Raw genomic sequence first — 16,515 nt, forward strand, 5'->3', positions numbered from 1 at the left:
CTCTGTGAACTGGGTATAACGATCCTGTCTGCCTCATGAGGGGGTGGGGAATACTGAATGAGGTAATGTCTGTGATGTCCCTAGCACACTGCCTGGCACTCATATCACAGTGGCTTCTCGTTCAGGCAAGGAAAATGGACCCAGAATGACACCTGCTAGGCGGCCCCTGGAGTCCCAGACACCTAACTTCTTTGCTGGCTCTTGGTAACCTGCCACCACTGAGGTGGGACACAGCCCTGTGTTGGAACTACAGCACTGGAAGAGGCCCTGATCGGTAACAATGAGTTCAAACCTCCCCTCTCACTTTACAGATGGGGAAACTGAGGCCTGGAGAGGGAAAGACAGTTGTGACAGTTGTATGAGGTCACACAGAAAACTGGTTCTCCTAACTTCAGGGAGACCAATTTCTTTCTGCTTCTTGAAGCTGCCCTCCCAAGAGCTAAGGCTCAGATGCGGTTCAAGGTGGCTCAGACCAGAGAAAGAGGGGGGGTTCTGTCCCAAGGCTTCAGAATTCCTGACAAGGCCACGGGCTCTTAGCGGATGTCTTCGTTCTAGGTCCCTGTGTCCAGTGACTAACCAGTGTAGGGTGGGTCCAAGGATGGAAGTGTCTCCATCACAGCCATCATCCTCACCACCTCCCCCACCCCAGCAGCTCCTCTGGCTCAGGGCTTACCTGTGCCTCACGCGCTCTATTGAATTTCACTATGGCATCTACATGGATCATCTCATTTAATCACTCCAACAACCCTGTGAAATCACTGCTATTATTATCCTCACTTTTCAGAGGAGGAAAGTGAGCCTTGGAGGGTATACTGAATTGAATAGTGTGCCCCCAAATCCACGTCCACCTGGAACCTCAGAATACGGCCTTATTTGGAAATAGGGGCTTTGCAGACGTAGTTAGTTAGAATAAGATCATGCTAGATTAGGGTGGACCCTAAACCCAATATGACTGGTATCCTTATAAGAAAAGGAGAGGAGCCTGGGCACAGTGTCCCACACCTATAATGCCAGCACTTTGGGAGGCCAAGGAGTTTGAGACCAGCCTGAACAAGATAGCAAGACCCCATCTCTATAAAAAATAGAAAAATTAGCCAGGTGTGGTGGTACATGTTTGTAGTCCCAGCTACTCAGGAGGCTGAGGCAGGAGGATCACTTGAGCCCAGGATTTGAGGTTGCTGTGAGCTATGATGACACTGCTGCACTCTAGCCCAAGCGACAGAGTGAGAACCTCTCTCAAAAAAAGAAAGAAGGCCAGGCGTGGTGGCTCACGCCTGTAATCCTAGCACTCTGGGAGGCCAAGGCGGGAGGATCGCTCAAGGTCGGGAGTTCGAGACCAGCCTGAGCAAGAGTGAGACCCCGTCTCTACTAAAAATAGAAAGAAATTAGGTGGACAACTAAAAATATATAGAAAAAATTAGCCGGGCATAGTGGCGCATGCCTGTAGTCCCAGCTACTCGGGAGGCTGAGGTAAAAGCATTGCTTGAGCCCAGGAGTTTGAGGTTGCTGTGAGCGAGGATGACGCCACGGCACTCTAGCCCGGGCAACAGAGCGAGACTCTGTCTCAAAAAAAAAAAAAAAGAGGACACACAGACACAAAGACACACACACACACACAGGGAACATGGCCATGTGAAGACAGAGGGAAAAACTGGAGAGATGTAGCTGCAAGCCAAGGGATGCCAAGGATTGCCAGCAACCCCTAGAAGCCGGGCAAAGGATTCTTCCCTAGAGCCTTCAGAAGGGGCATGGCCCTGCCGACACCTTGACTTCAAACTTCTGGCCTCCTGAACTGTGACAAAATAAATTTCTGTTGTTTTAAGTCACCTAGTTTATGGTAAGTTGTTACGGCAGCCCTAGGGAACCAATACAGAGAGGTTAACCATCTTGCCTGAAACAGAGGCAATGTCTGTTAAAACTGCTCCAGTCCCCGATTTTCCTAACAGAAGGTCTTTTTCCACCAGGAATATAGAATGTTAGCACTAAAAGGAAAGGTGGCTGGTGAGAGTTATTTAGGAACACTTACTATGTGCCAGTTTCCCTGCTAGGTAGCATATGTGTGTTCATTATCCCAATGAATCTGCCCAACTACCACAGGAGGTAAGACCATTATCCCCATTTCACAGTGAGGAATGCTGAGGTTCAGAGGGGTAAAGTGACTCACTCAAAGGCCCACAGCTAGGGGGTAGCAGGTTCCTTGGACTCTAGAACCCACATTCTTAACCATCACCCTATCTTCTCCCTGGATGTCAAGTTCAATCCCTTTGTTTCACAAATGAGGAAACCAAGGCACAGCTACAGTAGTGATCACAAATGCTCTGCCCACTACTGGGGAACAAACAGCTTAAATAAAGCGACCGCCAGCCAGCTGGGTCCAGCTGGGGCTCCCTCTGTTTGCAGACAGAGTGGCTGCTCTCCTGAAAGGCAAAACAAGCCCAGCTGGGCAGTAAGGGCTGCAAGCTGCACCCTGCCCACCACTTAATGGGAATGGCACGTGGCCAGAAATTAATTAGCTGTCTCAGTTTTTGCAAAGCCTGAGGAAGGAAAGTGGTTAATTATAATGAAGCCCAGTGAGCATGTCGCAGGAGATGATTAAGGGCTGGAACATGGAAATAAAGGGCCCTGAGTCGAACGTGAGTGGGGAGGCCACCAGGTCACACTCAGCAATAAACAGGACAAACTTGTTCGGTTCGGTGCAGGACCACAACACAGTCATGGGGCCCAGGGAGGAGAAGCTCCTCTCCATCCCTCTGGCGCTGCCTCGGCCTTAAGGATGGCTGGACCAGGGCATGGGGCAGCCAGACACAGTGGAGGCCCTGACAAAGCAGAGTCCTCAAGTGTGGCATGTCGGTCTATGGGTCTCTGGAAATAGGACACGTCCCTCTTACAAACAGTAGTGACATGCGCCTGAGTGTCGGAGTTCAGCTGGGGCTCCAACTGTGAACAAAGGATATTCCTTGCACCCTACTCCCACTCATGGAGGGGGCAGGAGAGACAGAGAGAGAGAGAGAGATGAGCAATTGGGGTTTGAAATGTGTGTGGTCTCTGCTCTGATGGGGGACACACAGGACACTGTGGGAACACAGAGGAGGGTTATCGGTTCTCTGGCAGGGGGAGGGCATCAGAGAAGGCTCCCAGTAGGAAAGATTTACTAAGCTGAAAAGGAAGGGCTTACTCCGGAGGGAACAGGGCCTGACATTCCTGCATATCTTACTTCCCTCTTACTCTGTAGTTGGGGGATTTCTGTTATAGATCCCAACAACTCCCACAGAGGGAATCGCATTAACAAAGTGGCAACTAGATTTTTTTTTTTTAAGAGGTAAGGTGTCTACCGCCATTCCACCCTGAATGTGCCTGATCTTATCTGATCTCAGGAAGCTAAGCAGGGTTGGGGCTGGTTAGTATTGGATGGGAGACCAGGTCTCGCTCTGTTTCCCAGGCTGGAGTGCAGTGGCATGATCGTAGCTCACTGCAGCCGCAAACTTTTGGGCTCAAGGGATCCTCTTGCCTCAGCCTCCCGAGTAGCTGGGACTACAGGAACATGCCACCACACTCGGCTTTCCAACTAGATATTTAAGAAATACTTAGTGAAGCCACCTTAGGGTCAGGGACTGAGCTAGGAAACAGGCTAGAGGGTGAATGGAACATAGTTCCTGCCCTCCAGGAGCAACCAGCAAAAGGGAAAGCAAACATAGAAACAAGCAATGGCACTATAATTGCGAAATGCTTTCATGACCACCTATTTTTGTGTCTTCCCTTTTTCTAGGTGACAGGCACTGGATGAAGGCACCTGATTTATATCATTCCATTTAATCCTGACAACTGACTGCAGTAAGCACTGCCATAGATGAGGGGACTGAGGATCAGAGAGACAGAGAAACTTGCCCAAGGTCACACAGCCCCTTGGTTGCAGTCTCAGGACTCACGCGCAGATCTGTCCGACCCTGTGATGGTTAGTTTTATGTGTCAACTTGGCTAAACTATAGTACCCAGTTATTTAATCAGACACTAATCTAGGTGTTGCTGCAAAGGTACTTTGTAGATGTGGTCGCATCTACAATCAGTTGACTAAGTAAAGGAGATTATCCTTGATAATCTGGGTTGGCCTCATCCAATCAGTTGAAAGGCCGTAAGAATAAAACTAAGGTTTCCCAGAGAAGAAACCACCGGTGGACAGGAGCATCAGCTCTTGCCTGAGATCTCCAGCCGGCCGGCCTGCCCTGCCAATGTCATCCTTGCCTAGCCAGACCCCATAACCGTATCAGCCACTTCCTCAGAATACATCCCACTGATGCTCCTTCTCTGATAGGACCACGAATAATATGGACCCCAAGCCCATACTCCAGGCTAAGGCTGGTACCAGGGAGCCACACAGTCTCCTCAGCTGGAAAGGGCGATGACAATGACCTCCACATGGGGCTGGTGGGGGGTCCAAAGTGCTGAGAGGCAGTGTGATAAAACAGAGAGGCAGCGGGCGCGGTGGCTCACGCCTGTAATCCTAGCACTCTGGGAGGCCGAGGCGGGCGGATTGTTTGAGCTCAGGAGTTCGAAACCAGCCTGAGCAAGAGCGAGACCCCGTCTCTACTAAAAATAGAAAGAAATTAATTGGACAACTAAAAATATATAGAAAAAATTAGCGGGGCATGGTGGCACATGCCTGTAGTCCCAGCTACTCAGGAGGCTGAGGCAGAAGGATCACTTGAGCCCAGGAGTTTGAGGTTGCTGTGAGCTAGGCTGACGCCACGGCACCTAGCCCAGGCAACACAGTGAGACTCTGTCTCCAAAAAAAAAAAAAAAAAAAACCAGAGAGGGCGGCTCCGCGGTCAGACTCTCTACCCAGGTGTCCTCGGGCTAAAGTCTGTCATCTCCGACCCGCAGCTTCTTCACCTACAAAATAGGCACATCACATTGTCCCTACCTCATAGAGTGCTGAAAAGATTAAATGATATTTTTGCATATAGCTCTTCCACACAGAATCTTCTAACCTCGTCAAACACATGGTCAATTTTGCCATAGTTGTAATTTCTGGGTTCTTAACGATTTCAAGTCCTCACCATCTGCCAGGTTAATGTTTCAATCCCACAATTCCATGTAAAAATAATGTCCACAAGCTGACCATTCTCAGTGACAGCCACATGGATGTGACGCAGTTTGCCTACCCCGTTCTCCCCGCCAAGGGAACACTCCGTGGCGACAACGGGCCGGAAAGGCCTGCGCAGAGCTCTTCACACACCTCTCATTCGAGTCCCACCCGCTCTGGGAAGCGGGTCTCAGTACACTGCCATGTTGTTTGTAGATGGCAATTGGCCCAAAGATGAGAGGTGCTCACCCAGGAATGTAGAACGAACAGAACGGAGATCCAAAGTCGCGTGTTCCACAAAGCCCAGGGAGACTCCAGGCCTTTGGGCATGCTGTGTGTCACTTTTTATGACATCTCTCTTTGCCTGGCACACAACAGAGCTCCACTTTTGTTTATTAACAATTTATTTTGTTTTATTTATTTATTTTTTTGAGACAGGGTCTTGCTCTGACGTCTGGGCTAGAGTGCAGTGGCATCATCATAGCTCACAGCAACCTCAAACTCCTGGGCTCAAATGATCCTCCTGCCTCATCCTCCCGAGTAGCTGGGACTTCAGGCACATGCCACCACCCGCAGCTAATTTTTCTATTTTTTATAGAGAAGGAGTTTCGCGTGTGCTGGGGCTGGTCTTGAACTCCTGGCCTGAAGACAGCCTCCCACCTCAGTCTCCCTAAGTGCTAGGATTACAGGCATGAGCCACCGCACCTGGTCAACAATTTATTATGTATTATTTAGACATTACAAATAAGTCTACTCTGCTTCATATCTTCTCCCAACCCCTGACTATATGAAAAAGTCACGTTTCCACAGCGGGAATCAGAAGGTAGCATGGGTTTAACCTTCTTCACAGATACTGCTTCACAGACACTTTGGACACCTGGGCTCTGGGCATCAAGGGGGCTTCAGTTCAAAGGCCAACTCTGTCACTTCCCAGCTGTGGCCCTGACCAAATGAATTATCATCTCTGAGCCTCGGTTTCCTCATCTGTCAAACGGAGAGAACGTGGTACCAACTTCATAAAGGTGGGGAAACTAAATGAGATAATATACGTGCGGCGCTTCACACAGAGCTTGGCACAAAGCTGGCCACCTTGTCAGCAGTGAAGAAAGGCCAGCAGTTCTATTTCTGGTGATAACTTCCACCAAGTCAATATGCCCTGCATTGCCATTGAGCCCTCTCTTACCTGGGATGACAAGGCCCAGGCAGGTGAGGGAGTGTCTTGTGGCTTCCTGCCCCTCCCAGCAGGACAGCCCTGTTCCCTCCCTGCAGGGAGGAATGGAAAACCACTACACGTGGGGTATCTCCTAGCACTCTGGGAGGATGAGTTTTTGTAATCAGGGGAAACAGATTATCTCCATCTGTCCTGCAGGAGCATCTGGCAGGATCAGGAGAAGCAGCTTCTCTTCCTTGGCTTAATCCCTATCCCTGGTTCCCAAGTGCTGGGCGACAAGCCAACTTGCATCATCGTTGCCAACAGCTTCCTGCTATGGGCCAGGCCCTGCGCTAATAATGCCAGACGGGCATCATTTCCCTTAACCTTTGCCCTTACTGTTCCCTCTGCCTAAAACACTCTTCTTCCCAGGAATAGGCCTCTGCTCATCTGTCTCCTCCTCCTTGTCTTCTCCATATACAGGCACACCTCATTTGATTGAGCTTCACAGATGATGTATTTTTTACAAATGGAAGGTTCATGGTAACCCTGCATGAGCAAGTCTACTGGCACCATTTTTCCAACAGCATGTGCTCACTTCATGTCTCTGTGTCACATTACGGTAATTTTTGCAATATTTTAAACTTTATCATAATTATTATATCTGTCCTCTGTGATCAGTGATCTGTGATGTTACTATGGTGATTGTTTCAGGGTGCCATGAAGCGCGCCCATATAAGATGATGAACTTAATTGATAAATGTATGTGTTCTGAATGCTCCACCGACAGCCACTCCCCCATCTCTCTTCCTCTCCGGAGGCCTCCCTATTCCCTGAGACACAACAATATTGAGATTTGGCCAGTTAATAACCCTACAATGACCTGTAAGTGTTGCACATTTCTCATTTTAAATCAAAAGCTAGAGATGATTAAGTTTAGCCAGGAAGGCACGTCAAAAGCCAAGATAGGCTGAAAGTTAGGCCCCTTGCACAAGTTAGTCAAGTTGTGAATGCAAAGGAAAAGTTCTTGAAAGACATCAAAAAGCACTACTACAGTGAATACATGAATGATAAGAAAGCCAAACAGCTTTATTGCTGATATGGAGAAAATTTTAGATCACGCCAGCCACAACACTCTCTTAAACCAAAACCTAATCCAGAGCAAGGCCCTATGCTCAGGCGTGGCGGCTCACGCCTGTAATCCTAGCTCTCTGGGAGGCCGAGGCAGGAGGATAGCTTAAGCTCAGGAGTTCGACACCAGCCTGAGCAAGAGTGAGACCCTGTCTCCACCAAAAAGAAAAAGAAAAAAAAAAACAAAAAACATAAAACAAGAGAGCAAGGCCCTAATTCTCTTCAATTCTAGGGAGGCTGAGAGAGAGGCGAGGAAACTGCGGAAGGAAAGTCTGAAGCTAGCAGAGGTTGGTTTATGAAGTTTAAGGAAAGAAGCCATCTCTGCAATATAAAAGTGCAAGGTGAAGCAGCAAGTGCTGATGTAAAAGCTGCAGCAAGTTATCCAGAAGATCTAGCTAAGATCACTGATGAAGGTGGCTACACTACACAACAGATTTTCAGTGTAGATGAAACAGCCTTCTGGTGAAAGAAGATGCATTTAGGACTTTCATAGCTAGAGAAGAGAAGTCAATGCTTGGCTTCAAAGCTTTAAAGGACAGGCTGATTCTCTTGTTAGGGGCTAACAAAGCTGGTGACTTCAAGTTGAAGCCAATGCTCATTTACCATTCCAGAAATGCTAGGGCCCTTAAGAATTATGCTAAATCTACTCTGCCTGCCTGTGCTCTATAAATGGAATAACAAAGCCTGGATGACAGCACATCTATTTACAGTATGGTTGACAGAATATTTTAAGCCCACTTTTGAGACCTGCTGCTCAGAAAAAAAGATTCCTTTCAAAATATGACTGCTCATTGACAATGCACTTGGTCACCCAAGAGCTCTGATGGAGATGTACAAGCAGATTAACATTTTTTCATGCCTGCTAACACAACATCCATTCTGCAGCCCATGGATCAAGGAGTAATTTCAACTTTCAAGTCTTATTATTTAAGAAATACATTTTATAAGGCTACCTTATACAGTGAGTCCTCTGATGGATGTGGGCGAAGTAAATTGAAAACCTTCCGGAAAGGATTCACCATTCTAGATGCCATTAAAAACATTTGTGACTCATGAGAGGAGATCAAAATATCAACATTAACAGGAATTTGGAAGAAGCTGATTCCAACCCTCATGGATAACTTTGTGGGGGTTCAAGACTTCAGTGGAGACTAGCACTCTGGGGGGCCAAGGTGGGAGGATCGCTTGAAGTCAGGAGTTCAAGACCAGCCTGAGCAAAAGCGAGCCTCAGTTTCTACTAAAAATAGAAAAAATTAGCCAGGCAACTAAAAATAGAAACAAAAAAATTAGCCACGTGTGGTGGCGAGCCCCTGTAGTCCCAACTACTCAGGAAGCTGAAGCGGGAGGATCGCTTAAGCCCAGAAGTTTGAGGTTGCTGTGAGCTAGGCTGACGCCACGGCACTCTAGCCCGGGCAACAAAAGGGAGACTTTGTCTCAAAAAAAAAAAAGACTTCAGCGGAGGAAGTAACTGCAGATGTGGTGAAAAGAGCAAGAAAACTAAACTTAGAACGGAGCCTGCAGATGTGACTGAATTGCTACAATCTCATGATAGAACTTTAACAGATCTGGAGTTGCTTCTATGGATGAGCAAGAAAGTGGTTTCTTGAAAGCCAGGCACAGTGGCGTGTGCCTATACTGCAGGTACCTGAGGGGGTGAAACAGGATCACCTGAGCCCAGGAGTTTGAGGCTGCAGTGCATGGTGATAATGTCTGTGAATAGTCACTGCACTCTAGCCTGGGCAACATAGTGAGACCTGTCCCTTAAAAAAAAAAAATGGTTTCTTGAGATGGAATCTACTTCCGGTGAAGATGCCATGAACTTTCTTAAAATGACAAGAAAGGATTTATAATATTTCATGAATTTAGTTGATAAAGCAGTAGCAGGATTTGAGAGGACTGACTCCAATTTTTTTTTTTTTTTTGAGACCTCACACTGTTGCCTGGGCTGGAGTGGAGTCCAGTGGCGTCATCATAGCTCACTGCAACCTCAAACTCCTGGGCTCAAGCGATCCTCCTGCCTCAGCCTCCCGAGTAGCTGGGACTACAGGCACATGCCACCATGCCAGGCTAATTTTCCAGTTTTTCTAAGATGGGGTCTTGCTACATTGCTCAGGCTGGTCTCAAACTCCTAGCCTCCCAAAGTGCTAGGTTACAGGCATGAGCCACAACAACTGGCCTCTTTATTGAAAAAGAGAGTTTCTAATATTGAGTTGATAAAGTTTCCCCATAGCATCCACCTAATAATCCTAGCTCCTATGGGGCTCGATAAATGTCAACTGAATGAATGAGAATCAAGTCTCATTCCTCTTCTAAAGAGTCATAATTACAGAAGACGTTCATTGAACACTTGCCAAATACCTGGTTCTGTGCTGAAGTCCTCTACCTCATGAATTTCTCATAACCACCCTATGAAAGCTCTATCGCTACTCCCATTTCACAGATGAGAAAACTGAGGCTCAGAGAGGTTGTGCATGTATCGCTCAAGCTCACTCTCTTAGTAAATGGCACAGCTGGGACATGATTCCAGGTCGGTCTGGCTCTGACACCCAGACTCTCAACCACTGCTGCCCCACGTAGACGCCTCGCAGATTTGCAGACGGCAATCTGCCCTCTTCCCCAGCCCCATCCTCACTTTTCTACCTAGACGTCCCCAGCTCCCACCTCCATTCCTCCTGTGGCAGATGGACATGGAGTGATATTTGGAGTCAGGAAGACCTGGGTTTGAATTTCAATCCACCCTGAGCCTTTGTGTCCTCATCTATAAATAAGAACATAAAGCTCCCATTACAGGGCTGTGGCGCAGCCTGGAGAAGCCTCTGGCATGGGGCGGAGGCTCTGGAAGAGGCTCCTCAGGGTCCTCTGTGGCTCCTCTGGACTTACTCCAGGGTGTCTGTGAGTCACACACACTCCCCAGGGGATGAACCCAAGACCCAGGAAGCAGCAGGCTCCGGGGCAAGGCCAGTGGCTGCTGCCTGTCCTCACTGCTCTGCCTCACCAAAGTCACCCAGCCCGGCCTCCTGTCTTCTTGTTAAGTCCGACAGCACCTCATTTCAGAAAGGGGACGGCTGAGGCCAGGGTTTCCATGACCTGTCCGAGGTCACACAGCTCTCTTTCCATCGCCCCGAGCCAGCCTCTCTGGTGCCCCCACACTGAGCCCCTCCCTATCCAATCCACCCACACCCACACCAGATTCGTCCTCTTGAACACCATTCTGCACAAACTGCTCCCAAATGCCCCTCCCCACGGCCTGTGACCCAAGGCCCCCTCCTTCCCCAGCAAGGCCAACCTTACCATGGAACCCGAGGACCTGTCCGGTCTCAGCTCCCACATCCAGACTCAAACCTCAGCACAGCCTCTGGCCCCCAACACAGTCACGCTGGGCCTGTCCTCAGTCCTCCCTCTCCCCCTCCCTACCAGAAAGACCACCTCCAATTACCTGGGGTTGGTCTAAGGAGTTGCTCTAACATTTGCACCTTGTGCAGAAATTTGGAAGGCAGGGAGTAAGTCGGCAGATCCATCACTAGCTCCCGGGCCCGGCTGAAGCTCAGAGGCACACACAGCTGGTGCTGTTTCAACCATGGTGAGGACACCTGCGTGCAAGGTCTGTCCTGCTTTTGCCCCTGCAGCCTCTCCATCCTCACAGCCACCCTGGCCCCTGGTACTCTCGTCTCAGCCACAGTGAACCTCCCTCCCTCCGCAACTCCCGATCATCCATCATGTGCTGAACCTTCATGCTGTTCCCTCTGCCTGGACTGCTCCGCCCCCACCTCTCCACGGAGCCAACTGCCGCTCCCCCTGCACGGCCCAGCACCGGCATCACCTCCTCCGGCTGCTTCAGGTGCCTCCCCTGGGCTCTCAGCTTCAGGAAACTTCACTTGTCCCTAGAACTGTAACTAACCAGAAGCCCTCACAGGGCACGGCTGTGTTGGGAGCCAGACGCTGTACTGAGGCTCAAGCTGGCAGTCTGGGCAGTGGAAACTGAGGCTGGACAGGCCTGGCAGGGGTCGGCGTCAGCAAATGCTAGTTGAATGAGTAAATGTGCAGCCGATGTAGAATGTGGGGAAGGGCCCAAGGTGGAGAACGTAGACAATCAGGCTTCCACAGCCGCCCACTCTGACACCTGCGGCAGCTGCGGGAGCGCAGGGGAATCAGCACGCGGCACGCCAGGTGCGGTGCTACGGCCTTGGCATGCATGACCTCATTTAATCCTCCCGGTAACCAATCGTGATCACCCCCACTTCTCAAATGAGGAAATGAGGCTCAGGCAAGTTAAGCTGCTTTCCAAAGCCACACCTCCAGGACGCGGTCCACAGGGATTGAGAGTGGACACTACCTGACCCCTAGCCATGAACTTTACCACTACACTGGCATCGCTCCTGGCCTGGGGGCCCTGGATCCAGACCCCAACCTGGGCAAGAGAGGGGAGGGAGACAAGCAGGCAGGGGGCATATGCTGGGCCTCCAAACACAAGACAGGGACTCAGTGCTACCAATTCCCCAGCAGCCCCGGAACCTCAGCAGTGGACAAAGGAGACAACTGTGACCCCTCATTCACCTGCTGTGACCCTGCCTCAGCCCACACTACCTGCCCAACCTTCCCTCCCTGCTGTGTGCCATGGTCACCTCAGATGGGAGGGAAAACTCAGTGCTTTGCCAGCATCATCTTATCCAATCTTGAGGACAAAGGTGCCCATGGGGCAGGTATTTAATACCATTATCCACAGTTCATAGATGAAGACAGTGAGGTACGGAGAAGTGACCTAATTTGCTAACATTCTTAGTAGGTGGCAGAGCCAGCATTTTCTTTTTTTTTGAGACAGAGTCTTGCCCTGTCGCCCCAGCTGGAGTGCAGTAGTATCATCATAGCTCACTGCAACCTCAAACTCCTGGGCTCAAGCAATCCTCCTGCCTCAGCCTCCCAAGCAGCCGGGACTACAGGCATCTAGCTAATTTTTTCTGTTTTTAGTTGCCCGGTTAATTGTTTGTTTGTTTGTTTGTTTAGTAGAGACGGGGTCTCACTCTTGCTCAGGCTGGTCTCGAACTCCTGAGCTCAAGCAATCCTCCTGCCTCAGCCTCCCAGAGTGCTAGGATGACAGACGTGAGCCACCATGCCTGGCCCAGAGCCAGCAAGGTGGAAAGCCAGAAGAGACACGGGCTGAAGAGAGATCAAGGGCAGAGAATCGCGCAGGCTGAGAGTCACACGGGGACAGGCTGGGGCTGGAAAGAGGCAGCGGGCACCACGAGGGGCATAGAGACAAGCAGGGTGCAGACGTGCTGAAACCAGGATCAGGGAGCAGAGGGGACAGGAAGACAGAGAAGGCTACCGGACAGACAGGAGGCCAGGGGGAGAAGTACTGACTCCATCCTCCTACCCACATCCTGGGGTGGGCAAACCCGGGAGTCCTGGGCCTTGCAGAGGGAAGGAGGGGTCACCTGCCAGAGGTAAGGGGCCTGCTAAGCCCTTCACATGCCACCTACCCAGTGGGCTGCCACTGGGCACTCCCTGAGATACCAGCTGGGCTGACTCTGCCCAGAGGAGGGGCTGTCGGCACTCCCCCTAAGGACCCAGGGTGTCCCATGGCCACCATCAAGTCACCACACTGGCCGATCTCACACCGCAGGAGTAGGGAGTGATGCTCTGCCTTGAGGACCAGATGTCCCAAGAAGTCCTGCTCACATCTTGTTCCCGGGCGGCACAGGCTGTGTGTTAGGAGCACAATTCCCGGGGGCCCCTCTCGCGCATCCAGAAGGATGCTTTTAGCACACATTTGACAATGTGGTATCGGGAAGGCTGGCTGAGAATGCCCCTAACAGGCTGAGCCCAGAGCCTCCCCAGAGTGGACCCACAGCAACGGGGGGCCCCCTTGCTCAGTGGTAGTGGGGAAGCTGTGTTCATCAGCCCACCAGCCAGAGGCCCTGGGCAAAGGCCAGAAATGGGACTGGACACACTGACGCTAGGCTTTTCCAGACTTGAGCACCTGGAGCTCCCTAGAGACGCTATGTGACAGGAACCTGGAAATCTCAGATCGTAGCTGTTCTCAGGCCCACCTCAGGACAAGCGCCCCCCTCATGCTCCCTTCTTTAATCGGCACTGGATTCCACAGGATCTGGAAAATCTTTCCTCCTCATTATATGACACCTTCCATCTATTGGGTCCAGGCACCAGGCCAGCTACATTACACACGCTCTCTCACTGACACCTCACAACAGGCCTATTGAAGAAGGTTCTATTATCGCCTCACTCTATAGATGGAGAAACTGAGATTCAAAGAGGCTAAGTGATGTGCCCGAGTCACAGAGCTGGTTTGCGGCAGAGCAGGGATTGATACTCAGGTCAGCCGACTCAGCCGGGGACTCGCTGATAAAAACACAAAGCAGAGATCAGTCCTGCCTGTGCTCAGGGGAATTTACCCACTGTCGCTGGTGATGAGTCATTGAAAGCACAGGAAATTCTTGTACCCTCCACTCTTTCTGCGGGAGCAAAAATCCCCCAGAGATCATCAATGCCAAAGCCCCGTGACACCCACACACATCATGCAATGCTCCAACACACCACATTCCGCCCTGCAGAGACCCCACGCTCTGGGATTCATACTTTCCAATCAAGGAGATTGGGTCTCTATTCTTCAGGCAGGGAAACCAAGGCAGATGGGAGGTGAGGTGAGGGGAATGGTGTCTGGGCATCAGTGACTGGGCTGAGACCGCAGTTCACATCTCCAACCTCTGAGTCCAGGATCTGCCCTCTTCCCTGCCTGGTGGCAACAGAGCCCAGAGAGGCTGAGGGCCACAGCCTCAGTCAACCAGCACGCAGGACCCATTTCCAAGTGACAGTAAGTACCAGGGCATCTTCGTGGTTTAAGGATGCGAGTTTCCCTTCAACCCTTATTGCCCATGCCTGAGCTGGCGGAGCTGTGTCAGGAGGGCCACTCCTGGGGCCAGCTGGTGATGTCTTGGACTCTGAGAATTTCCCCACACTGTCAATAAATAGCAAGAAGAGAACCTTACTTCCCAGGGTGAAAGCACAAACTCCACTCCCGCCCAAGCAAACCACTGCTGCCTTTGGCAGAAACAAAGACTGCTCCAGGTGGGAATGAGAAAATGGGAGAGAGCTTTTGTGAGGAGGATATGAGACCTCTCTGCATACCCAGAGCTCCTGACCAGGTGGCCACTGGGGAAGGCAGCAGAGAGTGGGACGGCGGCCCACAGCCATTGCCCACTGCAGCCAGGAACCATGGGCTCTCCACTGGCAAACACACGGCTGCACGAACACAGATGCCCAAAGCCACTCTGGATGCTCCTCTCCCCCTGCAGTTTCAGAGGTTTGACAAGAAACAACTGAGTCACATTGAACTCTCATACAGAGAGAATCACAAACTGACAGTTTGGGACAACAACAGGGACCCCAACAGATGATCACCGAATGTGACTTGGTAAGTGTCCCCACAGCATGGCGCAGACACACAACACTGTCCTGTCAGCCCTACCTGCAGTGTCCACACACAGCTGTCTCCCCAAAGGCCCGTGGCACAGCAGAGCATCTCCGCCCACCCCATGGGTATGTTCCAGACGTCCAAACATACTGTCACGATCACCCACTCACAAACTGTGACAGACACACAAACTGTTGCCAAACTGTCCCACAAAGAAGCAAGGTAATGCCAACAGACAATCGAACATTATTTGGCTAAGCAAGCAAGCGCGCGCACACACGCACACGCATGAAGATATACGTTCCTGCGTCCCCCTCTCAATGGACGTGGCCTTCCCGCTGGGCCCCGGGCGCCCCCTGCAGGAGGTGCGGAGGCCCGGGGAGTCTGGGGTCCGTGCTCAAGGTCCAAGTCCGTGGTCCCCACCTTCACCCCGGGGCCCGGCCCCGCAGAGCCGGCCCGCAGCGGACTCACCGGACGATTCCGAACATGACGAGCACGTTGCCCAGCAGCCCCACGGCGCACACGGCCGCATAGAGCGCGGTGATGGCTATGGCCAGGGCGAGGGACGAGGCGCTCCGTGCGCCCGGCGGCCCCGACGCATTGGCGCCCGCGCTGGGGAGGGCGCTGGGGTAGGCGTCCGAGGCGTTGGCGAAAAGTGGGGGCTGCAGCTCGGCGCCGGCCGAGGGGGCCGGCTCCATAGCTGCCGGCTGGCCGGCGCCGCGTCCCTCTCCCCCGTGCGCCCTGGGCGCGGGGACCTGGCGCGAGGGGCGCGCGAAGGGCCGAGGCTGCGGCCCCGACGCCGCCGGCTGCGGCCTCCCGGCCGCCCCGCTTCCTCTGCGCCTCCTCCGCCTGCCTCGCCGCCTGCACCCGCCCAGCCCCCGACGTCCGCCCTCTCTCCTCGCCCCTAGCGCTGTGAGCCCGGAGCCGCTGCGGGCTCCCCGGACGCGCCCGCCGCGCGCACCACGTGGCTCGGAGGCGGCCGCCAGTCTGCGCCCGCGACCGGGGGCGGGCGCTGCACCACCGGCTCGGAGCTGGGCCGGGGAAGCCTGCCGCCCTCTCCCTCGGGATGCTCTGCTGGCTCGAGTGCGCCGCCACCCCAGTCTGGACTCACCTCCCACCCTCTTGCCACTTTGGAGTAAGAAGGACCTGAATGTGAATCCCGCTTTCCGCCCCTGCACTAAGGAACAACAGAGTGACCTTGACCAAGTCGCTTAACTTCTCTCAACTGCATTCTCCTGTTTGTAAGATGAGCAAAATTGCGCCACCCCTCTGAGAGGGTTGTTGGGGAGATTAAACAAGATGATGCGAGTAAAGAACTTAGTTCAGTGCGCTGCACACTGAATGCGTGCTCCATAAATAACCAGTATCACCCCTGCTTTTCTTGTACCCTATTCATTCGCTCAACTAATGTATTGAGGGTGCCTAATATAAAAGCTGTTGGGGACCGGCCCAGCCCGTACACAAAACCAGGCACAACCCCTGCTTCCTGAGGCTTACAGCACAGTAGGGGAGCGACATCAATCCTAAAATCACATTAATGACGATACAGTTACAAATTGAGGAATGTGGCAGGCTTTACAAAACCCAGAGGTCAGGACACCTTCCTTAAGGAAATCACACTTAAAGGTGTGACGTTTAGGGAAGAATCAACTTAGGGAAGAAACAAGGGAAGAACATTCCAGACCAAGAAACCAGAGGGACTCAAAAGGAAGCCAGGGAGAAGAG

At 51.9% G+C, this 16,515-nt stretch overlaps 1 protein-coding gene across 1 annotated transcript in view; it reads right to left on the minus strand.

The window, feature by feature from the left end:
- OPRD1 (opioid receptor, delta 1) overlaps positions 1 to 15,726 on the minus strand; it is a 31,077-nt gene extending 15,351 nt beyond the window's left edge. The window contains exon 1 of the mRNA XM_012645931.1: positions 15,262 to 15,726. Coding sequence (XP_012501385.1) covers positions 15,262 to 15,488 — 227 coding nt within the window. The 5' untranslated portion in view covers positions 15,489 to 15,726. The remainder of the gene's footprint in view (positions 1 to 15,261) is intronic.
- Positions 15,727 to 16,515: the final 789 nt, after the last annotated feature.

Source organism: Propithecus coquereli, unplaced genomic scaffold (assembly GCF_000956105.1).
Source record: "Propithecus coquereli isolate 6110/MARCELLA unplaced genomic scaffold, Pcoq_1.0 Scaffold239, whole genome shotgun sequence".
Classification (NCBI taxonomy): Eukaryota; Metazoa; Chordata; class Mammalia; order Primates; family Indriidae; genus Propithecus; species Propithecus coquereli.